Below are 15,377 nucleotides of genomic sequence, written 5' to 3'. Positions count from 1 at the left end.
CCTCTCTGTGACTCATTTTTATGGTAGGTAAAAATTGAAATAGTATGCCTACCTTTATATATATATACACCCACACATATATCCATATATAAAAGCATCATAGGACACTGAGTCTACCTAAAGCATTATTATTAAAGCGATATGTTTTGCCATTGACCAGCCGTTCTTTTCTGTAGCCAGTGCACCTCGTGTAGTGTGATAATGAATATTTTAGTGATGTATTTCAGCAAATGTAATTAGTACATGGTATCCCAGATAATACTATTTCGTAGGGCAGTGGATTTTCACCTTTTTGTAGGTGACCCTCGCTTGAGAAAATTGGTTATATGACTCTAATCCCTGAGGTTAGACTCCTAGTGAAGGGTCCTGCTTCTTTGCTTTCGCTTGCATGAGTACGCACCCCACTTTTTCACAACCAGCCCACCCATCCGGCACAAAGACCAAGCCTGCTGTTTCTTTGGCTCCAGCTGTGCTGCGAACAAGCTGGCATTCCTGCTGCAAGCAGGCTGATTCTGGCCAGGTGCTCTTGGATGTCCGCACAGAGCGTCTCGGCACCTCTGGTTTCGGGAGCGTGACGGAGTAGCGGTCGTGCTCTGTGTACACAGCAGCAGCTCAGGTCTGGCAGAGATAATTTGGTCACCGCTGCTTCTGCCTCCCGTGCGGCGAACTCGTGCCCCGCAGGCTGGGACGCAGAGCGTTTGCCTGCCTCGTGCTGCAGCGGTGTCTGATTGCCTTGTAAGTGGTAAGGTGATTTACTTGCAGTACTCCCGCGAAGGATATGGATAGAGACGCTTATAGATAACAAGTGATTTGGCCACAATCGCTCAAGGGTTGGCTCAGTCAGAGTAAGATATAGAAACTATAACAAAGTCCTAGACTTTATCCTTTAAACCACCTTTCCTCTTTTCTGTGATTATCTGGATATTGTGGGTAAGCAATGGGGTATTTTTTGTTTGTTTTTTCGTTGTTTCTTTTTTGCCACAGCAACATTTAATTTTCAATTCTAATATTGTGTGAGGAGATGGCTGCAGTGCACTGGCAGAGACTGATAAGTGACTTACAATTTTATACCACACGTTTACTGAATTTTCAGTTTGAAATGTACAGTCTGGGATGACAGCCAGTCATTCAACCTATTCTTGCCTCAATCCCTGTAAAAACATGCAGACAAAAGAAGGAACACCTGGCAAATGTTTTGGGTTTACAACAACAAGAGAGAGAGTTAATGATATCCATGGTTATGAGCGAGATAACTTGCCGCTTTACAGCATATGTTGCAAACATTTTCAGAACATTTAGATTCCATTTAACTATGGCCTTGTGCAAAATAATTTAGATAATCAAAGCAAACGAACAGAAGAACTGAGGCAGACATAGCATAAACCAGAGTCTCTATTGCTTGGAAAGGAACCCTGGTCCCACCCCGCCAAGCTCAAATGAAGGCTGAACTCCCAGGGTGACAGCTGGCCACGGGGACGGCAGCTCCTCGGGATGCTACGGTGTTCTGTTCCTGGGTGTTTCGGTGCTTTCTTTTCTGCCTGACTCTGAGTAATGCGATCTGCCTTTGAAGATGAATTTACCTTGGAAGGTGGCCCTGTGGTTCAGTGAAAGACCTGTTACTCATTGTGATAGCAGATGATGTGGTTTCCTTGAGAAAACAGCGTGGTAGCGCTCTTGGAATAAAGACCCGGGAATACTGAAGGCTGGGTTTCTACTGCTGGCTCACAAGGATTTTCTGTGGGTTTATTCATTTTTTTTTCTTCCAATGCATCAGCTTCGTTATCTTTTTGTGTTGGATATTTGTATCGTTTAGATGTACAAAGAAATAGCTGCATCATTGTTCATTTCGGAAAAATAATATAGTTTGGGTTGTTTCTCTTTCAGTTCCTTTGTGAAAAGGATTGATGAGGAGGTGTTTGTATGTCTCTAGCATGTAACCGTGGCACAGAGGCTAATTCAGCACAACTCAGATACAATCTACATGACTTTTTTGCGGTAGTACTGACAAAGAACTGGGATGCAGGGAAGCGATTGCTGTGCTTAGATTAGGGATGCTGCTGATTCTGCTTTGAATTTAATCTCTGAGGTGGGAGATTAACTTGTCCTCCTCAGATCGTTGTGTTGCATGGATTTAGCGCATGCGTTGAGTGCACCAAAGCCTTGGAAGAACTTTGAAAAATGATTTGACCACGTAAAGCAGATCTGAAGTTTCACTTTGTATTCTCGGCAACATTTGGACTGCAAAAATAGCTGAGAAGCGGCGTTTGGCAGCACGTGCTGCTCGCTCGGGAGCCCGCAGCCATGGCTGTTGTACCCACGAAGCTGTGACATGCAGTGCCTTCCCCTCATCCCCGGGGCTGCCCGGCTCCTGCCAGGAGGAGACTGTTAGGATGCAGCGGCACAGGCTCCCGGAGGACCTACAGCGGCTGCCCGACACGCCGCTTCCCATGGCACCCCTGCCCTCAGCCTGCGTCGGGCGCCGCGGGGCAGGAGCCTTGGGCTGCCGATCCTTTTCCCTCTCTTGTGTGCGCAAAAGAAAGGAAGGCCATAGCAACAGAATTACGCTCAGGGTTGGGGTTTTGGTGGGGGGTTTGTTTGTTTTTAAGGAGACGAGTGCTATTTGCATCTTTCTTTAGCTGAATTTTACCTCTGTGCTAGCCTGATTTATTTAACTGTTTTACTGGATAAAAGAATGGAGCAAAACTTTTTTTTTTTTTAAATTTTTTAGCATTTTGGTTCTGATTAAACCCAAATAAGTCAATTGGATAACTTATGATTACTTCAAAGATATGTAGATCAGACTTTGTATTCTCAGATTACTTAATTAGAACACAATTTATCCTCATTCAGCTTCTAATTTGCACATTTGAAACGAGCATTGCTGATATTCTTGACCGCAGTAAGATCTCTTGAAGAATCGCGTGTTGATTGTATGGTCATCAGGCCCTGATTTTTCAGAAGTGCTCAGCACAATCAATGTGTACGGCATTTCATTAGAATTAGGTATGTTTGTCTATTTGTGAATTTAAATCAGAAATTAAAAAGTAAAAAAAGCCAAAACATGGAGGGTACCAGTATTTCAGATTTCCAGTTCTCTGATTTTCGTTGTGGTTTTAGGAGACATCTCCTTAAGTCCTAAATGTCTGAGATTGTATAGTGTATTCTGGTGAAACCCCTAATGCGTGTAATAATTGAGAAAAGGCATAATTTCCACAGTATTTTTCCCAAAACGAGTATTGGCAACTGCTATATCAAAAATAAAATCTCTTTCCTGATGTAAAAAGCCAGATGTACTCCATCAAGACACTTATTGTGTTTAAGCTTCCAAATAATAAAGCAATCGGCAAGAGGCTGCGGAGCACGTCCTATCGTAAGGTGCATTGTGCCAGGCCTTTAGGCTGCTGATCTTTTATTACGGGACAAGTGATTTACTTTTCTGAACTTCTGAGCTCAGCAGATTTGCAGGTACTGCTGTTGAAGTTTTAATTTAGGCAAAGATGCTCATAAAGAAGTGCTCAGATGTTCAGATGTGAATCCAATTTTATATCCCTGGCAAGTTCAATGGTGTTCAGCTTCTGCTTTTGATTCATTTAAACAGATTTATGAGGAAGCAGCATATTAAGCTTTTATATCTCTCATATATACATATGAGAGTTTGTGCATGCTCCCTAGTTAGTACTTACATATATATAAGCCTTTATATGTTTTAATATAAACTATGTAATATCTATATAACATTGATATTGGTATTTATTTTCTTATTCTATATTAAATGCTACATTCATCTTACGCCAGATTTCTGAGGTTTTGCAGCTGCAGTATAGGTTCAGTTACTTCTGCACAGCTTCTTTTGCGCAGTACGTTTTATTTACTGTGTGGGAACGGAGTCTTGAGGCAGATTAAATGAATTCGTGGTCATTTGAATTCCGTTGTTGCTTCCTTAATCTTACAGAAATTCTGTTCATTCGTACTGATGTGCAGTTGGCTCGCTCTTAGGAACAGCCTTTATGGTTTTGTGGTTGCAACATTCGGAGTCTTTATATAGCTGGCACTACTGTGTCTCTCAGAGCAAAACTTTTTTGTTTATGTGGATATGACTTTTCTGTATTTATCCTCCAAAAGGAAAAGTTGCTTCCAAAGTCAGTTGAGAAAATATGAAGCACATGAATCTTCTGAAGTAATTGTTAACACAAGGCCACACGTTTGTATTTTATCGCTTATAAATACCCACTTACTGAAATCCAAACATGTTTTGTTTAAAGCCAGAACACAGACTAGGAGAGTAATTCCACTTAAGCTTCTATGCGTGTGGATATTGTCCAAACACATTTTCTTCCTGCTGTGGCTTGCTCCCTGTGCTGTTGGGGAATGGCACGGGACCTAGCCTAGATTAGGCGTTTATGTTTTAGGAGGTCCAAACGGGGGTGTGAAACGCAAAGTTTGCTGGGTTAAACCGTCTCTTTCAAGCTTAGGTAAGACATAGCTGGGGCAAGGATCCTGAGGAGAGCAGCACATATGATGGCTCTAAAATTTAGGATGTGTTCGTGAAAGCTGTCTTTGTGCGTAAAGCAGTTGACACTACCATAGGGTGAGCAACAGATGGGCAAAAAAGATAAAGAACCTTCTGTGCAGATTTAAAGCAGCGTGTGAAGGATGCGGAATTTATTATCATTCCCTTCTTAAAGTTTCTTGTCACAGGACAACTACTTGCCTTGCGCCAGTCCCGGGAAACCTGTCTGTGGCTTCGTCACCAGCCTGCGCTTCCCCAGGCCCACAGACTGGCTTCAGAAAACGTTCTCTCTCCGTTCCTCGTTGCATCGCTGTTAGGCTTAGGCGCTTTCGTTGCTGCTCCCTGGGGCAGGCGGTGCCGGGGAGGACCGGGGGCCTGGGACCAGGCTGGATGCGGTCACCGCCGGGGCTCGGGGCGTGCTGCCGGCTCGCCCCTCTGAGCACCCGTGTTTGCGCTGCGGTGTCGGGTGGGTTTGCCTGTGCAAAAGGAACGAGGTGGATGCTTCTCCTCTCTGGGGCAGCTTAATGTGAGAGGCTTGAATTTCCCCCACTTATGAAAGGTGCTTTGATGAGACCTTTTGCGTTCAGAAGCCTGCGATGGTGCACCAGTTTCAGTTCCTGGCTGCCTGGGCTGATTCTCAAATGGGATTAGCTTCCCTTCAACGGTTGGTTGGGTTTTGGGGCAGGTTTGGTTTTTTAAAAATATTGAAAAATATTGGTCTTAATTAACTTGGAGTTAATTGATCAGTTCAGCAGTTTGTCTGTACTTCATTGTTTCATATTAAAATAGATCAGTCTAGCTGCAAATGGTTTCCCCTCACGATGTTTTCTTTTATTGTTTGATTCATTAGGTACAGAATGCGTTTCAGTTTCTAAAAACAAACATGCGTCATTATAATTACAATTTCACTAATATTGCTTTTTCTGATTATTGTTCACTAGAAAGCTACAACTTGATATAATGACTAAAGCATGTGGTTCATAATATGCTTACAGTGTTTGTTTTCTTTAATCTCTTCCACTGTTTTTATTAGAATTAAACTATTGCAACCTATGGAATTGCACTTACGCTTATTTACCATTCTGTGTTTATGTTTAGAAAAGTGACTATGCTAGAATGATACCTGCTTATTCTATTTTCTTCTCATGTGCTTTTTAATTTAATCTGTTTGCCTTATTGATTAGGAAAATGTATTTTCATTATCAATGCAAACATGTCAGTACTCAAAGAACGAGAAAAGTGCATATCCTTCTTTATCTCTAAAAAACATCATCTGTCATTTTTTCAATGAAAGAGGCTGAAAGAGTAGCACATAATTTTCAGATCTTGGCATATGTTTGTGAAATTGCTAAATAGAAAAATATGGGCCAAATCCAGATCGCGTGGAAGAACATGAAAGATATCATCGTTGCATTGTTGCTCTCTTCTCGTATTGGGAGTTTAATCTTCTTTCACTGGCGCAAATACTGTTTGTTTGAAGTTGATTGGTAAAGTAACAGTGAGTGAAAGCAGTCGGAGATCTCTGATTAAGCTTTATAGAAGCCTAAAGATCATATTCGGGAAAGCTATTTTTAATCCATTAAGATTCATCTCCTTAAAGTCCCTGATAGAAAGAGGGAGAAAAAAGTTCCTCTGGGTGGATGTAGAGAATGGTCAAGCTAGACTGCTGTCCTGGCTCCTCCTCAGAGGAGCATAAAGAAGCATTTTTAAATCTGAATTTAGTCTCCATGAACATCCCAGCTGTGCAGCCTCGAAACACTGGTTTATATCCCTCATCTGTAATAATCCCTGCTCTGATTTAACCGTGGTTTAATGCCTACAGGTCCAAAAGGCACGCAGGCGTACTTTCCTGTTTGCGGGGTTTGGGGTTTTTTTTCCAGGCAGCGGTCACTTGAAAGTGCCAAGGAGAACAGTATCATCAACACACATTTGTGATTTATTTTTCTTTTCTATTCTAGGCCCTTCCAATCATCACAGCCAGTCAACGCTGAGGCCGCCTCTCCCTCCTCCTCACAACCATTCACTGTCCCATCACCATTCCTCCGCCAACTCCCTCAACAGGAACTCGCTCACAAATCGCCGGAACCAGATCCACGCGCCCGCTCCGGCGCCCAACGACCTGGCCACCACCCCCGAGTCCGTGCAGCTCCAGGACAGCTGGGTGCTCAACAGCAACGTCCCGCTCGAGACCAGGTGGGTCGCGTGGACGGACACCCCTGGGGGAGGCCACTGCGTCGGGGCACAGGGAAAACCGCTTGGCTCGTTAGGAGATGGGGTTTAGGTCACTCTGTGTCGATGATGGTTTTGGCTGACACAGCTTTGGGAGGTGGTGGCGTTAGAATAGCCACCAGCCTCTGACTTGCTTTGCACTGCTAGGTAGGCAGGTGTCCCTGTTCACATGTCCCGTTTATTCATTTGGACCGTCCCTGCGTACACAACTCGTGGTATTAGTACAGCATATTTTACTCACAGGCTCAGGGACAACTTACTTATAATTCATATTGTCTGTGTTGCTGAAAAATTATACATTTTGCCGTTCCTGAAGTAACAAACAGAGGCTCATTTGAAATTATGCATTTTGGGAGACCTTGAGAAACAATCCCAGATTCAACACTGACAGTGCTATAATTTTAATTTATATTTCATCCAGCACGCAAGCTCATTTTAATCTCTTCTGTACGTGTTAACAGCTTGATGCCCGTGGGGCAAACAGTTGCATATAAATGAAAAGGTGCAGTACTTAGGCCTGCCAGATAAACAAATAAGTAAATGCCTGACATGCTGCCGTTCTAAATATTCTGGTTTGTTGTCATTTGGGGTATGGAACGTCAAACATATTTAACGTGCGCTTTAAATAGCGGAGCTGGCAGAGCTGATCTCCCAGAATTTAAAATTAGCCATTGTGGTGCTGAAAAAAGGGACAGGAGCGGTGGGGCGTTCTCACCTGCCCAGAGAGCTGTAAGCACAGCGTACAGGTAGAGGAGCTGGGCTGCTTGTAACGCTGGCTCGCACCGTGGTTTCAGCTGCTTGGTTGCCACAGCTTCTGAGACGTTAGGTTCGAATTGCAACCTTCCGGGAATTCGGTGCCGCCCTGCTGCGTTGCACCCAGAGTAGCTAGGTACGGTACGGTTACACCACCACGCAGTCTCAGCCCAGTCCCTCCTGGACTTTGATTAACGATTGCTTTCTGGTTTGGAGCTCTGGGGGGAGTTGGTGTAGCTGGATTGAAGCTTACAACACCCAGGCTGGTGTTACCCAGCAGTTAATCAGGGGTTGTAGCACCAAGGGGAACTAACGAGCCTGAAGAGAGCGGGGAGTCTGTGCCCAGCCTGTGCTCCTGGGCCGCTTTGGAACGCTCGCGAGGGGCTTCGTTCGCATTGCCCTACTTTGCTGAAGTGGTAACTTGGGTGCCGTGAAGAAGCGGGGGACTGAAAAGCCAAATGCAAAAGCCTGAGATGTCCAAAAAAAAAGAAAGGGAAGGGAATCTCACTTACTGAAGGTTTGGAGCGAGCCTTGGCCAAAAGAAAGATTGAGTGAAGCTCTGCTCCTAACTGCTGCTTCTGTGAGAGCATCTGCTACTATTTAGAACTTAATTTTGGCATCCCAGATTTGATATTTATTACCAAGAACTACAAGATTAAAATGTGGATCCCATTCAACCTGGGCCAGTTGTTGCCATGCGGTTCATTGCCCGTAGGATTGTGACAGTTTTTTAATTCTAGTGTAGGGTTCCTTGGCTATCTGGCTTTATATGAAGTTGTTCTTGGGTACAACGCTACCTGAAATACGTCGTTTCTGATGGCTTAAGATTGTCCCAATTTACCAAACACTTTATGGAGAGGGAATTCCTTGGGATATTCACAAAAGGATTCTTTCTCATGATACTGCCATTCCTGAGAAACAGGACTGGGCATTTGCCTGGCTGTTTTTCTTTGACTGTCTGATTTCGGGCCTGTTCCCTGTATGTGGAGACTATCAATTCCATTGCTAACTTGGGTTCTTCTCCTCTTCCATTTTTTATCATAAAACCTCTGGGAATATGTATGTATTCATGCTGATGACAAAAGGTTACTTTGTGTATACTGTTATTTTTGGAGGTTGCAAGATATCCAGCAATTAATTGGAGCTGTTGGTAGATAGGTTTGTCATAGGCAAGCATGAAGAGATTAGAAAATATCCTGACAGTATTGCTGTGTTCTAAGACTATTCCAGAGTTGCTTCAGGATCGATTTTTCTTCTTTTCTGAAATTACACACCTGACAGGACTTGATGACAAGTTTCATCACGAGAATATTAACTCAGAAGATGATGATTATTTTTTTTCTGGTTTGCAGCGACTTTTGCTGAAATTGATGCCTGCAGAATCATTGGAGACTTTCAGAATTAGCCTGTAATTCTTTCCCTTTAAAACTGGTATTTCATCTAAATTCATACCAGTAGTCACAAAAACAAATGACACCTTTTTGCTAACTTTGTAGTTCAGCCTTTACTTTATAGCTGTACCTTGTTGTGAAACACCGATCCCTCTTATACTGTCTCTTCACAGTACACTAAACTTGAATTTTTTTTTTCCTTGTTGTCAGTTTATTAATCTCAGTAGTGGAGTGCTTGGGAGGCGAAGCCAGCACTGACAGCACCTGCTTTATCAGGACAGAGTTTCACAACTTTTCGTTTTCACCTCTCAGTTACCATCAGTAGGTTCTGCTCTCAGCTGAAAATAATGTGCAAGTGGTCACATTACTGATTATGAAACAAAACGCGGTACCGGAGCTGTCTGACCGGAGTGCTTTCTGTTAGCACTACAAAACACTGATCACAATTTAGATTCCAGACATCTCTCTATCTAACAGTACCGAGCATTGAAATCATTGAATAATACAACGTGTGTCCGCGTGGTTTTCGTTTTGGGTTTTTTGGGTTTGGTTTTTTGGGGGGGGGTTGGTTGTTTTTTTTTTTTTTCTGGTAAGAACGTTTTTCCCTTCCTTTCTTTCCTTTGCTGTCTTTGGCAGTTTGGGCTAAATTCGGACTGGAGACAGCACATTTTCCAAATACATCCTTTTTCTACCTCTTGTTTCAGTATCGATTGGGGGGGGTTAGTCACATTTGTTTTATCTTCCTTGTGATGCAAAGTAAGCTCTTACTGCTTGCACATGTTTTTGTGTACCCTCTACAGGCAGCTATACCCCAAGTCTCTTTGTACCCTTTGTGGTCCTCTATTTTTTACATAATTATGCTTAGCTGTATTGCTGTGGCTTGTTGCTTTTAGTGGAGGTAGAAGACTGCAAAATGCTTATACGGAATTGCTGATTATATGTTTTTAGAATCCCAGACTGGTTTGGGTTGGAAGGGACCTCAAAGCCCATCTAGTTCCAACCCCCCTGCCACGGGCAGGGACACCCTCCACTAGCCCAGATTGCCCAAAGCCCCATCCAACCTGGCCTGGAACGCTTCCACAGGGATGTGTGCTTGATTTTAGTGTGCTTATTTCTGGTTCAAGGCAAACAAATAGGGACCATATCTTCCCTAGTCTGCTGCTTCTTTATGGCTGCAACAGGCCCTCAGGCTGGCTGCGTAATTGTTCTGTTTTCTTTGAAATAAGGGTCCATAATGGAAGGGTTGAAATATCTTTAACTAAGGATGTAGTAATACATTGCCGTAGCATTTTTATGGTGCTATTTTTATGGTTCATTTCTGCAGTACTTAGCTGCTTTACCTTTAGGCTCGGAGCTGCTGTTTAATGCTCTTTAACTTTTATTGTCCTCTTGCAGTCTGTTTCAAACCATCTCCTCCTCCTCCTTTCCAAAGTGCTGGTTTCTACGTTTTCCAGTTAAGAGGTGTTCCTTTATTGCTGCTTTAATCATTGCTTTCGAAGAGGATGAATGATGAAAATACTATCTTTGAACATCCCGGTGTGGGTCTCATTACTTCCAGACAGCTAGAGAGGCAGTGCTCTGCTTTAAAGCTTGAAAAGCTTTGAGGGCACAGGGGGAAAAGTATGGCTTTGCAGGGAAGGTTTGCATCACTCTTTGCACGGAAAGAGTCCTTTCTGGTACGGAACCTCACGCGGGGCCATCTGTGGACGCCGGTCAAAAGCGGACTGGCTCCTAAGTGAGGATAACAGAAGAGCTTTCATGGATGGGTGTTTGACTGAGATTGCCTAACGTACTAATGCCTGTTCCCGTACTTTATATTGATAGTCATTTAGTTGGTACCATTATAATAAATAATACTTAATCTAGGAAAAAAAAGACAAAATTCAATAGAAATTGGTCTTATTTTTTATTCTCCTAATTAGACTTATTCTTTGAAATACTAATATTTTCAGTCCAAATCTTTCAGTTGTAAAGATATTTTTGTATGTATGTATGTCTACAATTTCTTTGAGCTTGCTCACGAGGATCTGTTACTAGGTGCCATGAAGAAGGTAACATACTAACGTTTCTCCTGTATTTCAGGAGAAAGGATGATGGTCATTCTTCTGGTGATTACAAAATCTGTTTCCTTAGAAGTTCTTGTGGGCTGTAGTATAAGAGCAGTGATCCAAATATGGGGTCATTTAAGCAAAGTTTAGTTTCAAGACTGAGCGATCTGAAAATAAGCCTTAAAAACCCTCCCATGTTGGTCTTCAAAATATTTGCCTGCTCCTGAAGTTCAAGCTGTATTTCTTACTTTGCCCAACCAACTCCAACAGTCATTCTGGGTGAGCCTGAGGAGAGAGAGCTGGGACAGAAATGGGAGATTGATGGAGGGAGTAGCAAGGTGAGCTGTATCCCAGTCTGTACCCGTGCAGTGCGGGAGCTCAGAATCATGGGGCATCACAGCAGGGAACCTCTGCGCTCAGCGTTTTTGTACCTGCAGCCTTCCAGGCAGCGAAGGAATGAGCGTGGCACACAGTGGCGTGCACGGGCTGGAGAAGTCGTGGCAAAAAAGCCAAGAATAGAGTACATGAAGAGTGGGATTTAGTGCCAAGGTTGTGCGATTTAGTTTGTTGGGGTTTTTTAAAGAAAGAAATTAAGTATTTGAAATGTTTTAAATAGTGAATTCAGATGCTGTACCATAGTAAGGTGTCAAGATCAGCTGCAGAGCTTCAGAACTGACTATGTAAGCTCGAAGTTTCTGAACGTGTCGAAGTTCCAAGTTACAGCCGTTCTCCGCAATTGTCTGCGTATTCTGAATAATGTCTCAATATTTTGATATCTTTACACATGATGCAAAGTGTTCTGGAACAGAATAGTGAAACAAAATTTCTTTTCCTTTTGTTAATGCAAATTTCTAGGATATATTTGGCATAACAAACAACTACTTGGAAGAGTGAAACAACTCCTCTAATTTTTCTTTGTCTTATGTGTCTTTCTCCTACCACTTACTTAAACTATAAGGCTGCAGCAGTTTAGTCCTCTGAGTTTGAGGGCTGGGGCAAGGACTGACTCGTCATTCTCTTGCTCCTGGCTGTGAAGGTTGCAGGAAGGATGCGCGGACTTTCTAAATAAAGAGGATCTGCACAGACAGGTTTGGGACCTATCTAAAAATCAAAAGCATTTTAAAGAGTCGAGTAAAGCACAGTCGAAAGCTTCCCCAAGGACTTCACACACATTTGGGCCATGTGCTTAGAGGAATTCCAGAAATATTGTAGAAAGGTCATTTTTGGCAGGCTACTGTAGTATTGTTTTCGTAACAAATGTAGACTCTGACAGGAAAGAGAAAAAAGGGTGAAGGAAAACACTCCAAAAGCTGGATATGTAATGATGGTTCAGAAAATCAATCTAGATGTACTCCTACTCACATACACATAAGCTCAAAGAGCTTTTACAGATTGCAGATAATTGCATGTTTTCACGATCTTGTTGATTTGCATTTTTAAGTTTTGGGTTGTGCAGAGTGAACAGGCAGCATGAGTGACTGTACGGGAAGAGGCAGGAACATTTAGGGTGTTAATTTTTATTGAAAAAGTTCATCTCAAATGATGCGATTTCGGTTTCCATTTTTTACATTTACATGTAGACTGATAAAATTATTTTAGACATTTATTATTCTATTATTTATACTCTATTTATAGACTTGAGATAGCACCGTTGCTAGTACTTTTTCTTTTTTTCTTGTTAAGCGAGAGGTTGAATTAAGAGATAGTGAACAGCTTACATGTATGCCTTTTAAAATAGAAGGGTTTTGAAATGATGTTCATTAATTGATGTAGAAAGCTAAAAATGAACGGACCTATTGAAATGCAAAATACTGTTGTCATTATCATCATTACCAGAATAACAAATGTAGGCATTGCTGGATTTCATCACTTTGCCTGCACTATGCAACATAGTGCTCGGAAATTTACAGTGGAAAAGACACAAATTTTTCCATTTAAGAAAGGAAAGATCTTGTGATTTGAGCTGATTCAGAGCTGCCTAAATCTTCCTATACCTCCATTTTCGATCCTGCTCCCATTTAATGTAAGTACATATGCAGCGAAACTGATTTTTTTGTGTTTATGTCTGTAGTTATTCCCGTTACTCTTTACTAGCTGTTAACTAGGAGTTTCATTGCTACATTCCAGGAGAATAAACGATAGTGCAAGAAGCATATGCCTGACTTTAAAGGGTAAAGCAATTATTTACTGGCCAACTCACACAAAAGCTACCTAGGATTTAAGCTGACAGGCTGGGGGACCGTGCTTGCCACCTGTTGCAGGGCACCCAGAATCTTCTTTGGCCACACAGGCACCAGTCAGGAAGGTAAGGGGTGGCCCCTGGGGGCTCCCTGGGGCCACTGAGCTGCCGTGTGCCACCAGCTCCATCACCACCAGCCGCGCAACCCAACGGGTCCTTGCCAGCCTTCCCGGGTTTTCCCCTTTCAGATGTCACGCCTTTCCACGTTGGTCTTCTCCCTCTCATGTTTTGGGGAGACGATCCCCATCTCAGCAAGCCTTCCTCTCTCCGTCTTTTTCACCTGCTCTTTCTACAGACTCTCTGGCAGCTCTTTGGCACAGCTCAGCAGCTTTCTGAGCAGCCTGAGCCAAGGCTACGCAGTTGGGACCCGCCAGGCCTGGGCCCAGGCAGTGAGGGCCCCGGAGGGTGCTGGAGGGGGGCAGCTTACCGTGGGGGTGAGACACAGAGAGGAGGATGTGAAGCTCATCCAACAGTATCTCAGTTGACATCTTCAGATCAAATGCCAGGTTGTCCTGTAAAAAGGTATCTGGTATGGAGCTGATGCTGCAGCTGCACTACAATACAGATATTTTGCCTTTTTTTCCTACTCTGTTTTGAATTGCGGCTTTGTGAGCATTGCCTATTTGTTTTTGTTTAATAATATGACAGATCAGAGTGCCCAAAGGCTGGCACCTGCCTTTTTGTCCAACATCCCACCTTCCCGTCAGGCAGCTTTCAATTACTGCGCTTTTGTGTGTCCCACTGCGTCTTTGTTAGAGTGTGGAGATGGCAATGACGAGCTAGTCTGGTACTTAAGGCAACATCGGTGACACTCTGCTTAACACTCTGCGTTCTTTAGAAGGCTGTGCCTGGGGATGTGAAGAACCCAGCCTTTAAGGAATCGTGAACCTTTCAAGAGCTGGGAAGCTGGTGTGAGCGCTGCGCTGGCAGCCGGCTGGCTGCTCCAAGCTTCAGAGTTACGTCCCAGCGGATAGAAGTGTCTCATTGGTATTGATGTGTGTTTCTGTGCCTAACAGTGTCCTTAGTTCCTGCACCGTGCACAGGTAGTTACAAATTGATTATCTGCAGCAGGCTTAAAAACTGCTGAACGAGCGTGTTCTCGTGAGGGCTGTCCTCGGTTTGCAGCGGGCATTGGGGTGTCAGGGTGCACGTAGGCACGCTTGTGTACAGTGGCCATTTCAGCTACATAAGTGTGTATTTAAATTGCTCATCATGGAAAAATGTATCTTATAGAATCACGGACTGGTTTGGGTTGGAAGGGACCTCAAAGCCCATCTAGTTCCAACCCCCCTGCCATGGGCAGGGACACCCTCCACTAGACCACGTTGCCCAAAGCCCCATCCAGCCTGGTCTTGAACACTGCCAGGGATGGGGCCTCCACAGCCTCTCTGGGCAACCTGTGCCAGTGCCTCACCACCCTCACAGTAAACTCTTACCGAGTTTAGTCTGTAGATTTGATGTGATTGAGAGAATTTCTTGTAACTGTACAATTTAAACACATCTAGATAACATCTTAAAGCTTTATTGCCAACTTTAGCGCGTTTGGGGAGTGCTGCGCTCCCTGTGTTCTAAACACTAAAAAGGGCAGAGGCTTTGCTGCAGTTTTACCACGTCACAGAGCCCTCAGCTGTGTAAACCTGGCCGATAATCCTGTGTTTCTCTGCAAGAACATGCAATTAAATCTCATTTGGGCAAAGACTGAGAGTCCCTTACGCAGGTAACCAAAGCTTGCACCCGCTTAACACTCAGCGTTCATTCTGAGCATAAAAGGCGTAAGAAGAGCTTGTAGTTTTCTTCAATCTTGTTTTTTTTTTACATGGAAGTTAAACTGCCAAAACACTTCGCCATCTGAGTTTGGCAGCCACTTTGAGGCTTCCACTGACATAAAATGACTCATCGCTACTTTTTTGAAGGACTTGGAAGACTAGGGGTTTTTTTCCCTCAATGAAATCCAGTATGATACATTCTGTATTGCATTGGGTTTTCTTCTGCTAAGAAAAAATGTCCAATACATTTATAGACAGATGTGATTTTACCACAGTTCAAAGATATTTTTAAGTCCTAGAACCACTATAATTAAGCTGTAAGTATTCTTTTGGTATGTGTCTTTTCTACTTATTAATTACTATTAAAAACCTTTGAAAAAACCTATTAAAAAGACAATTGAAGCATTACAGCTCTCTGTATTTTTTTTTTCATACAGAATA

General features: G+C 43.2%; 1 protein-coding gene across 8 annotated transcripts in view; it reads left to right on the top strand.

Annotated features, from left to right (window-relative positions):
• The window catches only part of TENM2 (teneurin transmembrane protein 2), a 619,020-nt gene that overhangs the window by 428,359 nt on the left and 175,284 nt on the right, over nucleotides 1-15,377 (top strand). For all 8 annotated transcript variants that reach the window (XM_075766471.1, XM_075766468.1, XM_075766467.1 and 5 more), the window contains one exon: nucleotides 6,469-6,703. In XM_075766471.1, the coding sequence (XP_075622586.1) occupies nucleotides 6,469-6,703 (235 nt within the window). The remainder of the gene's footprint in view (nucleotides 1-6,468; nucleotides 6,704-15,377) is intronic.

Source organism: Balearica regulorum, chromosome 14 (genome assembly GCF_011004875.1).
Source record: "Balearica regulorum gibbericeps isolate bBalReg1 chromosome 14, bBalReg1.pri, whole genome shotgun sequence".
NCBI lineage: Eukaryota > Metazoa > Chordata > Aves > Gruiformes > Gruidae > Balearica > Balearica regulorum.
Note: the sequence above shows the minus strand (reverse complement) of the source record. Positions and strands in the feature narration are given on the sequence as shown.